The sequence below is a fragment of the Aedes aegypti genome, chromosome 1 (genome assembly GCF_002204515.2).
Source record: "Aedes aegypti strain LVP_AGWG chromosome 1, AaegL5.0 Primary Assembly, whole genome shotgun sequence".
In the NCBI taxonomy this organism is placed as follows: domain Eukaryota; kingdom Metazoa; phylum Arthropoda; class Insecta; order Diptera; family Culicidae; genus Aedes; species Aedes aegypti.
In genome coordinates, this window is record NC_035107.1 from 295,360,276 (window position 1) to 295,377,201 (window position 16,926).

Genomic DNA, 16,926 nt, shown 5'->3' on the forward strand with positions numbered 1-16,926 from the left:
ATCATGGCTTTTAAAATGAAAGCGTTTGAGCTGCTGAGCAACTTTGCCAAATACGCCATCTTTCTAAGGAGCCAGGTTCCTGAGATATCAGAAAAACTAAATTCCGATGCCCACTAGCGCCGCATGGTGGCAGAATGCCACATCTCAATGTCCACCGCATGTTAGCCCTACATCTACTGAACAATTTTGATCCTCTATTCTGATCACTTTTTATATATTGAGCATTTATAAAAACGATCGTTAATCTGAATTTCGGTTTTAAAAAAAGGTTGAGAAACAAATATCGGAGGAGGAGAGATAAACATTAAGGAAAAGAGCGGTGGAAACAGAATCAATAGAGACAGAACCGAAGAAAAGATAGAGAGCAAATAAAAGGTTAGACAGAACAAAATAGACACATAAATAACGGATTAATAGGTTCAATTGTAAACTCCTTCTTCTATTCGGTAACGGTATGGCAATAAACGCAGAGTAAAAAGAATAAACATAGAGGCCAAAAAGAGAAATAGACTCCGAAAAATCAGAAAAATGCAGCTCTAGAAAGAGATGGGGGTTAAGGAAGAGAAAATGGTATAAGAATAGAATAAATTCCGAGTAAAAATAAATCAAGGCTGGAGAATGAGATAAAAACTAGATGAAAAGATAGATGCTTATGGAAGAGCATAATACAGCAGAAGAGAAAAACAGGCTAAAGATAATAGAAGAAAAAAAAGGTTAAACGTAGCGTAGTTGGCTACACGTTTGTTTTATACGCAGATCAACATGGGTTTGATTCCCCTGGATCACTGAAGCAACAAAATGGACAAGTTTACAAGAAGAAGCGTCTTTAAAATATATTTTTTTCCATTGAAGCGATCGCAAAATGGTTCCGTGAAGTTCTGACTCGACTTGACTCATGGACAAATATTAGCCCAATAATGTCGCGTGACATTGAAAATATCAATATTTTAGTGAGAAAAGTACCAGTTTACCAAATTATCCATATATCCAACTGAACAAAAAAATTTGGGCAGTTATCATGAGTAAATCTAAGAAATATGTATACCGTATACTTCTGACATTATGTTTAACGTACAGGGAAGGCAGCGCTAGTGAAAAAGCGGAAGGCGCTATTCGGCTTAGTGCTAGAAGGGATATACAAAAATGACAGGTAGACAGCAGTACTGAAAAAAAAACGCAGTAGGCCGCGCCGCGAAGGTTGTGTTTCCAACTGCCTGTCACAGTTTTGCTCGTGTTCTGCGTGGTGGCTTTTACGCGATTCCGCTAGTGTTTCGGCCGGTGCTACGCCACCCGGTTTTTTTTGTTTGATAAGTGTGATTCTGATGAGAAATTACAGCGATTATATAGCTGCAAATAGTGCCATGCTTACTTCTTTGTAAAAGATAACGTTTTGAATTGTGGAAACCGCTTTGTTTATGATCATTGTAAGAGAGATAATTTTAATCTAGAATTAATTGTCCAAAATCATTGTGGAAACCGTACCTTCATTCGACAGTAAAACTTCAATTGTAGTTTACAACACATGTGGAAAAAGTTCTTCGAAAACACTGTTGTTCATACACAGAATCAGCGCGCTGCTTTTGGCGATGATCAATCGGGTGACAAACAAAATCATTTGTTTGCATTGGATTTGGTGAGTTTGTTCCAATTAAAGTACTTATTTTCTATGAATCTAGGGCTTTTTCAGAGGGTAAGGTTAATTTGTTTTCTCGTTTCAGAAAGCGAGCTATGGCGCTTAAACCAACGCTCTTTAGCTATGACACGAGGTGGAAATACCTGTGTCCCATACCTGAAAAACATGAAATAACAATAATAATTTTAATCCGGTCGTATCACTCGCTTACAGTGAATCCTAGATCATTCCATTCCTTACCATGCAACTTCTTAACATCTATGAGGACGTCGGTAAGTCGCTGGCCTCTTCTTGAGTGAATGTAATAGCATCATTATTCTTCCCTTTCCTCATAACGGAGAAGATGAGCGTGGCCGACAATGGAAATTGTCATGTGTTTTCACTTCAGATTGAACAGCTATTTCATCCAAAATAGTTTTTTGTGAGTAGTAGGAATAAGAGTGGTAAAGTAAATAACATGACAGTTTTCAGTACGCAATCTACGAAATACTCCGTTACCACGCAACGCAACGCAGATAAGGTAGACAACAGCACTGTGCATGAATTTATTTGGTGGGATTCCGCAAAAAGTTAGAAAACTCAACTAAAAAGCTGAGGTATATTTCTTAAATTTTCCCTTGCATCTTGATAAAAATACTGCAAAATGATGCGCTAAGATTTTTGCAAGTGTTCTCCTCTTATAGAAATCTCTCATTGTTTGGCGGCCAAATACTAAATGAAACAGACTTTATATTATGTGGCAAGAATCGAATAATCTCTGTGCCCTGAGAAGTCGAAATAATTCGTAATTCGAACCCATGACCATCAGCATAGAACGGTCTAGCTGAATAGCTGTGCGTTTACGGCAACGGCTATAAGGGTCCCTACAATAATAATAGTCCCTGCAAAAATTCGTGGCAGAATTCAGGGAAAGCCCGGATACTTCTAATAATTTCCGAAGGATTTTCTAAAGCAATCTAGAATTTTCCCACAGAATCACAGCATACTTTTGGAGTCATCAGATTTCTCAATTTTTTTTCCAGGAATCTCACAGGGAATCCAACCAAAGATTCCTCCTGGAACATAATTGCTATATTTGAATTCGTTGAACAAATAAAAAGTGAGGAAACCTGTCGTTACTAATTTCGTTACAGATTCCGCAAAGGAAAAAAAAAAAGATTCCGCAAAGGAAAGTTCAGGGATTCTTTACAGATCTATTCAGGAATACAATTAGATAATTTTCCAGATATTGTTAAATATTTATCCAGCAGTTCTTCTAGGACTTCATTCTGAAATTCCTCTAGTGGTTTTTAGAGGTATGCTTAAATGAATAAAATGCACTATGGTTCTTTCTCATAGGGATTTCTCCAATAATAGATTTGCTCCTTGAATTTCTCTTGGGATTGTTCCTTGAAATCTATTAAAAATTTCCATAAATTTATCAACAAAGAGATTCCTCAAAAATTTTCTCCAGAGATTTCTTTGGGAATTTCTCCTGCATTTCATCCAAGTTTACAGTTGCAATTTCTTCCAAAGGTTTCTCGAATAATTGCTGAAGCTAAATTTATATGAATTCTATTAAAGTTCATTTAGGATTTCACACCATAAAATACTACAGTCGCTATTCCTGTAATATATCCTTAAGTATCTTTACAAATTTCTCCAAGGATTCCGCCCGAGATTTTTAAGCATTTCCTACAAAACTCCTGCAGGATAGGGTTTCGTATGGGAATCTTTTTTTTCTCTATTATCTTCTTCTTCTTCCTAGCGTTAAGTCCCAACTTGGACAAAGCCTGCTTCTCAGCTTAGGGTTCTTATGAGCACTTCCACAGTTATTAACTGAGAGCTTTCTGTGCCAATTGACCATTTTTTGCATGTGTATATCGTGTGGCAGGTACGATGATACTCTATGCCCTGAGAAGTCGAGAAAATTTCCTTCACGAAAAGATCCTCGACCTGTGGGATTCGAACCCACGACCCTCAGCTTGGTCTTGCTGAAAAGCTGAGCGTTTACCGCTACGGCTATCTGGGCCCACTTTTCTCTATTATATCAGAGTTTTTTCTAGAGGGCAATCCTTTGGGGATGTTCTTGGAGAAATTACTGTAAGGATTTCTGGATAAATACTAATAGTTCTTCCTAAACATATTCCCAGAGAAATTCCAGGTCAAAATATTATAGACATTATAAACAAAAATTTAAGACCAAATTCTATTTATTTATTTATTTATTTTTATTAAAATTTTGAAAGAGGGAAAAACCCCTTTGAGTGATTTTCATTGAAAATCTTTCTCAATGAGGCACAAAACCTCTTTATCTTTTCAGTAAACATTATAAATCAAACTTAAAACTAAAGGCTCACACGGTAGTAAACCATAACAAAGCCATAATCTTGAAAAATAACAATCTGCATTAAGTTAGGAGTGTCATCGAAAGCCAGTGAGGGAGAGAATCAAAATGGAATGTGACATCTGAAAATAAAAGTAAAAAAACACAAAGAGTATCAAACCAAATATGAGCTCTCATTCATAAACTGAAACAAAAGTTTCATTATGGGATACCATTTTGTATGTCACGTACAGATACAGGAATAGGTCGACCCAAATTTACTATATTGTTGAAAAATTTATTTCTTTGAGAAATGAATTTGTGACACTGAAATACAATATGATCGATGTCTTCATAAAAATCCCCACAATCACATAAATTGAAATCTTTTATGTTGATGCGATACAAATGACTATTACAAATATAATGATTTGACATTAATCTCGAAAAAGAACAAATAAAATTTTTACTTGCTGGCATATTTTTGAACCACGGAAAATAATTGACTTTAAGAAAAATAGAATGACACCATCGTCCTTTATCGCTTGAATTCCAACACGTTTGCCAATCCAAAAGAGATTTTGCTTTCAATTTTGGATAAAATTCAGATGGAAGTATGTTACGATTATAAATAATTCCATGATGAACACCAAATTTAGCTAACGTATCTGCCTGTTCATTCCCATAAATTTTACAATGAGCAGGAATCCAAACAAATTTAATGATAAATCCTCGAGATTTAAGTTCAAATAATAATCTTTTCATCATTAATATAATAAGATGAGTTTTAAAATTGAAATTAATTGTACTCAAAGCCTGGAGACAACTCAAACTATCAGAACAAACAATATAAATATTTGGAGTACAATCTTTAATCAAGTTACACGCAAAATAAAGACCAAATTCTAAATAATCTATGGAGTGATTTCTGAAGAAATCCTTAGAGACCTTCTAGTTTTAATTCTTGAAAAGGTACTAAACAAAAATCTACGAAAGTGTTCTGAACAAAAATATTGGAGAGTCCGTGTGAAAATCACTGGATTAGCTCCAGAGAATAATCCTCAGACTAATATCCAAATGAAACTTTGAGCAGATACATGTATTGCCATGTACTGAAATTTCATTAGAAAATCATGAAAAATACTTAGTAATACTTGGTATAATCGCACGTAGTATCCCGAAAGCAATTCATAGAAATAATCTCTGGGATTTCTAGTCAAATTCTCTGATGATTCCTTACTACAATTTTGGAGTATTTTGTTATTCCTATCTGGTTCCTTTTTAGTATCTTTTTTCCGGCATGTTGTCCCTAATGTTCCCATTTTAGACGTTTAGTCGATACCAGCCCTGAGGGTTTTATCCCAGAACTTCAACTTTCTCAAGAAACCATCAGCCTTCACAGCTTCACGCGGAATAATCAGTTTCTACCTACAAAAACCCCAGCTTATTCTGAGTAAAGGCTTCACTTTTGGCCTGTATTTCATGCTTCTGCTCGTTTCCTTCAGGCACTATCAGATTTAATAAGCAATCTTTAACACCATCCTAGAATATCCGTTGGCCTCCAGCTTCCTTCCTCATACTTCTTATTGGATACTAAGCATTCTACATCCTAGAATCTTTGGTCTATTCCATTAGTCATTGTTCATTTTCAACTTTTTGGAAATCCCAACTACCGCCAGGAGTAATCAGCTTACTCATAATATCTCTAATTCCATTCTTATTAAGCTTACAACCTTTCTCCCGCAATTTACACTTTGCTCCGAAAAAAATCCAGATCCCTTGCGAAACATATCTAAAGCCAAACAAATTTTCAATTTTCTTAAGGAATTCCAACATTGTTTTAGATAAACAAAAATTTGTCAGCTTCAATAACAAGATTCCTATCCCTCCGCTTTTGCCAGTAATTTCTTTCTTTCGGAACTCTCGAATTCCTCCGGAAATCCTAAGTCTTTTATAGTTTCCAACATTTTACAGATGCATCTCGCGAGACTCTAATTACTATGGGACTTCTCATGTTCAGCTTGCTCATTGAATCCTTACGTTTCATCCAACATGTCAACTTTCTCCAGCATTTTCCATCAGCTCCATATTTTCGCTACATCCCGGAAAAAGAGCAGGGCTACCTTTTCATTTTTTTAATATTCATCAACGTTGCCGTCAATGCAAAGAGGCCAGAAAAAAAAGATTGGGACCATGAAAAGAAAGATAGATGCTGAAGAAAGAGGTATATTGATTAATACAACGTGCATGGTTGCAGATAGATACAGAGGAAGACTAAATTTGGCATGTGAAGAACCGTGATACTCCTGAAATGTCAGACAAATGGCAATAAAACGAAACAACTGGTGAATGATTTTTAATTTAACGATTTATTCAAATGTATTGAATTATCGAAGCAAAATATATAATAATTTGCTATATTTGCTAGTGATTTTTAATGGCATATCATGAAGTTTGTAAGCGTCTGCTTGTTTCTACGTTGCGTTATAATTTTAAATTTAGCACTATCATATGTACATAATATTGTGTTTTTTTTTTCTTCTTCTTTTTAGTATATATAAATATAATTATGGTTGTATAATATCATTTTTGTTCTTTTGTCTCTTGATCATCTTCCGCTTCGTCGTTTTTGTTTTTAATCAATTAAGTGTTCTTTAGCGTCTAAAATCGATTTAAAACCTGATAATGTGTGTGTCGCTTTTCCCGTTCACTTGTTTATATTCTTTTCTTGCTTTAGTTTTTACTTTTATTCGATTTTGTTGTTCTTGTTGCTTGTTTTTTGTTTCTTCGTTTTTCGTCTTGCCTTTCGGCGATTGGCGAGACTGTGCTAATTCAACGTTCCTTACATTTACATCACTTTGCATTTTTCCTTGAGAGTACCGCTTCCCTCGCCTTCGGCTCCTCCGCCCGCAGCAGCCCCCTCTTTGGTCTTGGTTCCGTTCGCTTTGTCTTTGGGCTCTTCCTTCTTCTTTTCCTTCTCCTTTTGAGATTTTTCCTTCTCCTTGGCTTGCTGTTTCGCCTTCTCCTTCTTTTCCTTGAGTAGCTTCTCCTCTTTCGCTTGCTCCTTCATCATTTTCTTTTTGTTTTTCTTCTTGTTTTTACCGTCCAGCTGCAGCGATACGTTCCGGTTCTTCTCCATGTTCAGCAGTTCCTAAAAGAGAAATAAAAGCTCGTTAGAACAGATAACAAATGTACGGAAGAAACAATTTCACCTGAAACAGCTCGGTAACGTTGTGGTTCTCCTTGGCGGAGGTCTCCATGAAGGAAATACCCCAGGTGGCCGCTTCCGTTTGGCCTTCGATGTTTGTTACCTCTCGCAGATCCTCCGGCTCGTCGCACTTGTTTCCCACCAGCATCACCGGAATCTGCGATATCTCCTCGCCCTGTGGATTTCGATTTAGAGAGAAAATAAAATGTAATTATTTTTTTAATTACACATATTCCTAGCCAGTTCACCTTCAGCTCCCGGACCAAACTCCAGATGGGTTTGAGCTCCTCCAGGCTCTGCTTGGAGCACACCGAGTAAACGAGAATGAAGGCATGTCCTTTGGTGATGGAAAGTCGTTGCATGGCCGGGAATTGATGCGACCCGGTGGTGTCGGTGATTTGCAGTGTGCATATGTTCTTGTTGCAGCTAATCACCTGCAATGGGAAATGATAAGAATAGATATACTAAACCGTTGTGAGGGACGAAATGGAACCTGTTAGGTTAGGTACAGTTGATTAGAGTTTGAGTTTATTTTATTTTATTTATTTTCAATGTGATGAGAAGTGAAACAATTACGCTAAAAAGGACCGATGAAGTTCACATTTCTATAGAAAGGTTATTTGTGGACAGAAATATACTTGGATGTGTAAAATGTTAGAAGATCTCTGAGCTAAATGAAACTGAATGTAATCTGTACCGAAAAGTAATATACTAGTTCAATGAGAGGTTAAAATGATTCACAACTAGCATTGGAAAACCTTCAGTGAGGTTAAACGATCTCACGTTCTCCGTAATATTGAAGATCTCCTAGTACATATGCTAATTTGTATTTTTCTCATTTCAGATTGAATCTACGTTTTGTATGCTGGTGTTAATTACACATCATCCGTAATAAGGTAAGCTGAATTTAGTTTGCCAAGGTGATTTTAATCATTATCTTACTTGTATTGTAATATCAACTCATGCCTAAAATATTACACTTGTGGCCAATTCCGTTTTTTCATACTTCGTGATCAGCACAGTTGAGGTTGCAAATTTCACAAATACTTGTCATTTCTTATGTATATAGTTAATTCTGAGATTTTGAAATGTTCGAATCCAAGAATTTCCATATGAAATTGTTATAACAATCACTGATTCTTATAAAATAGATGGATAACCTGGTACCATTTGGTCCCAGATTTCGAATTAACTAATATTACGAGCACTGCATTTCCTTCGGAGTTTTTTTAACCCTTCAGTCGTCGCGCGGTTTGCCACTGTCAGAACTACCACGCTGATGCTGTGTACGATAAGCAAGGTTTTTTCGCTATTGTTGTACAAAATAAACAGCGTGACGACTGAAGTGTTAATATATGACTGATATACGTCATCAAATTGCCAAGACGTGGTGGTCAATTGGAACTGAATTGAAATATGTTTGAAGCTGTGTTAGATACTGGGAGTTTATAACTAAAGACATAATCATTTAAACTTCAAATTATGTTGAAATTCATGGGATCTCAAAGGAATTCTTGGGGTATTGAACGAATTCTTAAAATTCTTAGGATTTCGAAGAAGTTCTTCTTGTTCCAAAGGGGTTTACAAATCACCGGGAAAATACGGGAAATAACCCTAAATTTAGAGAACTCACCGGGAAAATATGTATTTAAACATAAGACTTCCGGTTTGTGTCCATTTCAAGCACTATGGACAAAACTAGAAATATTTTTCAGGTAGTGTACGACTGCCTGCCACTCGTACTTTGAATCATGAATAACTGTGGATGAGTTGGTAGAGAAATAGTTAACGAATAAGAGCTTTGAAACATTTCGAGAAATGTACTATGTGATTCCTGGAAATATTTTTGGCGATATGCTTGCTAAACTTCCTTTTAGTTTCATGGCAAATTCTTCTTGAAAGTTCTTCCAGAGAGATTCACCGAATAGGTTATTAGTAGATTGCTAATAAGGTTTTCAATAGGTTCTAGAAAAGATCCTTGCCTATTTTGTTTGAAATTCTTAGTAGATTCGTAGAGGTTGGCAAAAAGCCGACCCAAAAATATTGGGCATATTTCTTGGGAGATATATTGATATCCTGGACAGATTAATTAAGAATTTCGTTTGGAGGATTTCTAGTGTTAGTGATAATACTAATTCTTGATGAAGCCTCGTCTTGATTACTAGTTGGACTATTCCTTGATCTATGGCGAAGTATTTATGAGACGCTCGGCGAAAGTGCGTATGGTGTTCTGCATATTTGCAGCAAATTATTCCAGTCATCCCCAACAAATTCGTAAGATTTTTCATGATTTTTTGGCAAGATCTCTGATGAAAAAATAAATATCGAGTTTCTTTAGCTATTCTAAGCCAAATTTTGTTAAGTTCTTGACGAAATTCTTAGACAGATCTTTGAGAACAATAAAATGTATTTGAAGATATAGTTTATGTTGAAACATCTCTCCTTGGATTCAAACTGAGTTTCACAAATCAAAAATTTCTCAAGGAACCAGCCATGGGCTATGTCTAACGCATAATTAGAAGATAAACAGAGCAGGAATGTTTTTATATTCTTCCAACATCTCTCTGAACTTCCTATGAATTCTAATGGAAAGATGGTCTTTTAGATATATTTTTAGATTATATCTTTTTGTCCAAAAAATTTACGAAATTAATGCCGCCTAAAGCATACAGTATTTTATAAATTTAATTAAAAATTGTTCATAATTAAGGTAGTTTAGGTCCTACAAATTTGAAAAGATTTGATAAAAAAACGACAGTATTAAATCCTAAGATTTTGCCATCAGTTTTTGGATTATGGATAACCGGAAAAATCCGGGAATTTAAAAACTGATTTTGCATGGACACCCTGCGTGTTCAACATTTTTCATCTAAATGGTTTAAACTAGTGCATCGATTCGTGAAGTGAATTTAAAGTATTCAATTTCTAGGCGATAAATGTTCTATTTAATGTACATTTTTTGTTCATTGTGCTTTTCTTGAAGTAAAGATTACCAAAACTGTAAAGTTTATGTGAAAATGAATGATTTGAAAAAATTAGCCTGATTTAGAGTTGTGATGTACGGTGAAAAAATGTGCAAAATAATTTCAAATGGTATCCGAAGAAAATGTTGAAAATTTTTTGGTGTGCGGAGCAGTATGTGTCAGTGTAGTGGTTAAAAGTGAAAAAGCTCATTTGCAGATAGAAGATGGATTAGCATAGGGATTTCTAAGCTTCAGAACGGCATCAATAGATTCGCTGAGAATGTTTCATATTGCGACGTAAATCAACTAAAATCAGATTGAAAAAGGAATTTGGTTCATTTTGTGTCCTCTGATATTCATTTAAATTGATTATGTTGATGTTTAAATTATCCTCCATGTATTCAAGTGAGGAAGCAAAGAGTGCCGCCTATCGTGGTCAGTTGTTCCGAATTTGGGGGATTTAGGCAGGAGATCTTGAACTCCATTAGGGGAATCAAGGTTTCCTTCCAAATCGCAAAGAAAGGAGACTGTCGCGTTTTACCGGAAACTCTTAAAGATCGCGAACTTCTTCTCACACATCTTGAAGAGAAGAAGCACAATTTTTTTACTTATGACGACAAAACTGAACGTTTGTTCAAAGTTGTCTTGAAAGGTCTCTCAAGTGACTATAAATCACCTGAAGAGATCAAAAATGGAGTAAATGATATACTTGGATTTTCCCCAGTCCAAGTAATCATTATGAAAAAGAGAACCCAATCTGGCATTTTTCGGAAAAGGCTTTCTCAAGAATATTATTTAGTTCACTTTAACAAAAAAGAACTAAATAATATTAAAGCTAAATGCATGATTTGCGGAGGTTCTTCTCACGCTAAGGACGTCTGTCCAGTGAAGGAAGATACCACCAAGTTCATATGCTGTAATTGTGGGGCTAATCATAAGTCAAATTTTTGGAATTGCCCTTCACGCAAGAGAGTCGTTGAGGCTCTTGCCAGGCATATGAAAGATAATATCCGTTACGATAACGGTCGTTTCCGGAATTTGCCTGGTAGAGTATCGAACAATGCTCATTTTTCAGTTAACGATCGCTTGATTAGGAATCATACCCATCAGGAAGATCATAATCATGCTCATTCACAAACTAATTTTAATCCGTCGGGTTCGAATCTTTCAATTTCGAATGTGTCTACCAACGGTAAATCCTTTGCCGATACCGTAGCAGGTAATTTGAACTCTTCCCCTGTTCGTTCCATGAGTACCCATTCTACTTGTTTCAAATCGAAAGAAAAAAAAACCCTACCACCACAGGTAACTCCTACTCAGCTTTTTCGTCTACCGAAAATTCTAATGGTAAATCATCAGATGTACCCACTTCAAGTGATATGTCTGCCTCTGATTTTAATTTTCTAACTTAACAATTGAATGTAATGATTGATGCAATGTTCAAAGCCTATGACTGAAGCAGTCCAAGTAGGTGTAAAATTTACTAATCAAATTGTTATTGGATTACGTTTTTCTAATGGATCCAAATAATAATTTAAATATTTTAAATTGGAATGCTCGTTCTTTGAATGGTAAAGAGGACGAGCTGTTTAATTTTCTTACAGTTAATAACGTGCAGTTATAACCGAACCGTATTTAAAATTTGAATCTAAACTCAAAAGAGATCCTAACTTTTTTGTTTATCGTAATGATCGACTTGATGGGGCATGTGGGGGAGTTGCAATCATCATTCATAGGCGTATAAAACATCAACTGTTTTCGTCATTTGAAACTATTTTTTTTTCGAAACTTTAGGTGTTTCTTTTAAAACACAGCTTGGTAAATATACTTTCATAAATGCCTATTTGCCTTTTCAAAGCAAGTTAATTTGATCCAAACTGACTTGCGAAAATTGACTCGCAATAAGTCAAATTTTTTTGTCATTGATGACTTCAATGCCAAACATCGGTCAAGGAATAAATCTCAAAGTAATTCAAACGGCAGAATTTTATTTGATGAGTGCTCTTCAGGATATTTCTCAATTCAATACCCTGGTAGCCCCACATGTTTTTCCTCTTCTAGAAATCCATCTACGATTGACTTGGTCTTAACCGACTCTAGTCATCTTTGTAGCCAATTAGTTACCCATGCTGATTTTGATTCTGATCATGTCCCTGTTACATTTCAAATATCCCATGAAGCGATTCTCAATCCTATCAGCTCCACTTTCAATTATTTACGAGCCGACTGGAATATATATGACACGTATGTTGACTCTAATCTTGATGTTAACATTTCTTTAGAAACTAAACTTGATATTGACAATGCTCTTGAAACTTTAACAAATTCCACTGTTGAAGCCAGGAGCATTGCAATTCCAAAATGTGAAGTAAAATTTGAATCCGCGATTATAGAAGATGATATTAAACTTTTGATCCGTCTTAAAAACGTGAGGAGAAGGCAATTTCAACGCACTCGCGATCCTGCTATGAAAATTATATGGCAGGATTTGCAGAAAGAAATCAAGAAACGTTTTGCACAATTAAGAAACAAAAATTTTGAAAATAAAATTTCTCAATTGAACCCTGGCTCTAAGCCCTTTTTTCATAATTTTAGAATTAAGAAATGAAACAAAAATATGTATATGTTAAATGTACTAGTCTACGTCGGTTGACGAAAAAAATAAATAAATTATCTAAAATCTTGAAAAATCTCAGAAGCCAATACCGGCATTGAAAGAGGAAAACAAATTATTACTAATTAATTGCGAAAAAGCTCAAAAACTTGCTATGCAGTTTGAAAGTGCGCACAATTTTAATTTAGGACTTAATAGTCCAATTGAAAATCAAGTTACTCAGGAGATCAAGAGAACGTTTTCGAAAATGCCTGGCAGACTGATTTGGAAGAAATGAGAACTATCATTAAAAATTCAAAAATATGGAAGCTCCTGGCGATGATGGAATTTTCTACATCCTCATCAAGAAACTTCCAGAAAGTAGCTTATCATTTTTAGTTGATATATTTAACAAATGTTTTCTATTAGCATATTTTCCTGACAAATGGAAAAATGCTAAGGTTGTTTCAATTTTAAAACCAGACAAAAATCCTGCAGAAGCTTCTAGCTATCGTCCAATCAGTTTGCTTTCCTCCATCAGTAAACTTTTTGAAAAGCTTATTTTGAACAGAGTGATGGCCCACATCAACGAAAATTCATTTTTTGCCAATGAACAGTTCGGATTCCGCCATGGACATTCGGCCACTCATCAACTTTTATGTGTGACAAATTTGATGCATTCCAACAAATCTGAAGGCCATTCTACTGGTCTTGCTCTTCTAGACATAGAAAAAGCATTCGACAGTGTTTGGCATGAAGGTTTGATCGTAAAATTAAAAAACTTTAAATTTCCAACATACATTGTTAGAATAATTCAAAGTTATCTGTCAAATCGTACACTTCAGGTTAATTATCAGAACTTCAGATCTGAAAGACTACCTGTAAGAGCTGGTGTTCCCCAAGGCAGCATTTTGGGACCAATATTATACAATATTTTCAGATCTGACTTACCTCAGTTACCTCAGGGATGACAAAAATCCTTGTTTGCGGATGACACAGGCCTTTCCGCCAAAGGACGGAGCCTGCGTGTCATCTATAGTCGATTACCAAAAAGTTTGAATATTTTTTCCTTAACTTGCAAAAATGGAAGATTTCTCCTAATGCTTCCAAACTAATAATATTCCCACATAAACCAAAAGCTCTTTATTTGAAACCTTCAAGTAGACATATTGTCACGATGAGAGGGGTTCCAATAAATTGGTCAGATGAAGTTAAGTATCTAGGTCTCATGCTAGATAAGAATTTAACTTTCAAAAATCACATTAATTTTATTACACAACAATCATTTAATTGAATCATATAACATGGGTGATATTGGGGGAGTGCATCAGGACATCATTGAAGTTACAGCTGGTCAATGAAGTGGAGTGCCAGCCGGAATCAAGAGTTGAAGTAACCGTAACATCCTTGTAGATGGGTTCTTCTATCCCAACAGTTCACTATGGGCCAGAAAATAAAATTTCGCGACAAAATTCCAAACGCTTCCATTCCAAACAAAAAACAGCTCAAGTGCTACAAAAACTAAAATTTATTTGTGTAAGTTGTGTTTGAAGTGATTTAGATATTTTTGAGAATGATTTGTTTGAATAATGAGTATTAATAAGCATTGATTATTTTATTAATTAATGTGAATAATCGGTTAATTTTCTTCATATCGATTTCACAATCTGAATGTTTCTAAAAACACTCCTGAATATACGTCCAATTTCATTATGAAATTTATTTCAACAAAATATGAAATAAACAAAATAAAATAAAAAAAATTGAGTTTTCAAATCTATTTATTTCAATAATAACGCTTAAAAATAAAAAAAATCACATTTTATACATCAGAATCACTAAGACAATTTTCTGTAGGTTCGTGATATTGCTCCAGCATTATTCCATATTCCTCTTGGTCTACATCTGATACACTTATTCCCCCGATAACAGGGAAACAAAATCCTAACGCATTTAATACTTCTGCTAATTCACGAGTTGTAGAGTTTTTTCTTTTCTTGCTGATGATCAAAGGATCTGATGAATCCATTGCCCTATAAAAAACGTCTTCCATATTGGCCGTCCGTGAGCATTTTCTGCCATGATTTAATCTATCGTTACGGTAATATTTGTTCCGTGCTTCGGCTCCTTGTTCACTCATAAATCCAACAGCTAAAGGCAACGTTGTCATAATTGATGAAGAATGCACCAAAATCTTGTGCAGTGTTGCTGACATAGGATACCAATTATAATAGCGAATGTACAAGTTGTACGTTTCCCCACAAAATTTGTCGAACTCCTGGCTATCGATTTGATATTTACTATTTATAATAATCAATATCGCAGACAAATTCCTCACCAAGTTCTCATTAATGTCCAATGCCTTTGCTAATGCTTCTGGTTTTGCAAACATTTTGCGGCACACAGCACCGGTTGTCGTGTTTCCACTCGATCCTTCTTTTGGCATATCAACGCGGATTTTGAATTCTGCCAAAAGACGTTCTTGAATTTCCTTCTTGCGACGTTTCACTTCAGCTTTATCCTCAACGGTTTTTGCCTGCCATCTCATCAGATTTTTTTTGTAAGATATATGAAGCAAACAATTGAAAATATTTATAGATGCGTGCAATGGCTGACATCCATAAATAAGAGCCGATTTTTCGGCTTCAAAGATGTTCCGGTCAGTAACATTAAACTGTTTTGGAGTGCTGTGGCAAATTGGGCAGGATTGCGAGGACTTTGTATCTGGAAGACATATAAGAATCTTAAATGTTTTTGTAATTAAATGAACTAGAGAAAAACGCCTAATTTACCTGTGAGAATGTTCAAAATTTTTCCATCTATCATCGTTTCATAGAATTTACAATCAATAGAGACACCGAAGGAATCTTTTTCAAACCAAAATGGTTCCAAGCAATCGATTTGTTCTTTTACATGGTTGTGCACATTTAAAACATAATCCTTATTTTCTTTTGCGAACTCAATAATCAAGGGTCGTACGGATTGAATTGATTGTGGAGCATTATTCTCCCAAATCAAAATGCCACAAGATGATTTTAATTGCAATGGTGACAGAGTAACCGTGAATAACGAATGATCATCGATTACTACACCATCCGCATCTGCTTGATTATATCGTGATTGTCCTGTTGTGCCGTCCATACCCCATGAAAAAATCATTGTCGCTGAAACTCTTGCTGTATTGATAGAAACAATAAAAATAAATAATAATAATCACTTTGTAACTTTGTATAGTTGTTTTACCTGTTGACAGCTCTGGTGGCATTTTGATCGATTGAATGATACGCGAGACAGTATGCAAAGCAAGGCTTTTGACGGTAGTGGAAGCTTTACTTGAAGTGATGGAAATATCTGCAGCATCCGGTCTACACAATATTTTGGCATCCCTTACATGATTATATGCCGGGAATATATCAGCGTTTCGACTCTTAGCTTCCATTCTGATTCTCGAATAAGCTTCCTTCGACAATGACAATTCAAGTAAAATTCCTAAGGCCTCATTTGCCGTCATCGGTACAGGTTGTTTTGATTCTAAACATTCCATCATTTTATCTACTCCATCTATGTTCTCAATAATTTTCTTCACTAATTGATACAAACTTACGTTACCGTTATTCCTGGCAGCATTTTTAACAGCCTCGAGCAAGAGGATTTCACAATTCTGTTTTGCAACCGCTTCTGTCCGAGCAATTTTACGCTGCCTCTCCGTACTCAAATCGTTCAAACTTTTTTTTGGCCTTCCAACATATTGAGACGGTCCAGGAGTTTGCTCAATCCACTTAGGATCTATGTCAAAAAAACCACTCACCCATTCTGAGTTATATTTCTTGAAAATATGCAGATTCCTATGACATTTTTTGAATTTCACTTTGAATTTGGTGCGTAAATTGCTAAGCTTTTTCTTCATCTCAATTTTTCCGACTTGCGTCATAGCACCTATCAATGACTCAATCCTCTTCAAGCAAACATCGACTGGATTAGTTTGATTTTTCACAAAAATATCTACTAAGTGTATCCTAGGAATTGAAGCCATCGCGGTGCTGTCAGAGCACGTGGATACACAGCGATGTGACACGTTAGGCGAAGTGACTCGAACTGTATGGGATGTCTTTGAATCTGCGCAACAAAATTAAAAGCGGTAACAAAGTTCCAGCTCATGTTAACCCAATCATATTGTGTACTATTCCATTGTGTTCATTCCATTGTTATCAAACAAATGAAAGT

At 35.5% G+C, this 16,926-nt stretch overlaps 1 protein-coding gene across 1 annotated transcript in view; it reads right to left on the reverse strand.

Annotated features, from left to right (window-relative positions):
- Window positions 1–6,483: 6,483 nt before the first annotated feature.
- Window positions 6,484–16,926, reverse strand: part of LOC5565935 (GTP-binding protein Di-Ras2) — a 42,389-nt gene continuing 31,946 nt past the window's right edge. The window contains exons 3-5 of the mRNA XM_001650263.2: window positions 7,395–7,580; window positions 7,151–7,321; window positions 6,484–7,089 (exon numbers count right to left, since the gene is read on the reverse strand). Of these exons, the coding sequence (XP_001650313.2) occupies window positions 6,787–7,089; window positions 7,151–7,321; window positions 7,395–7,580 (660 nt within the window). The 3' untranslated portion in view covers window positions 6,484–6,786. The remainder of the gene's footprint in view (window positions 7,090–7,150; window positions 7,322–7,394; window positions 7,581–16,926) is intronic.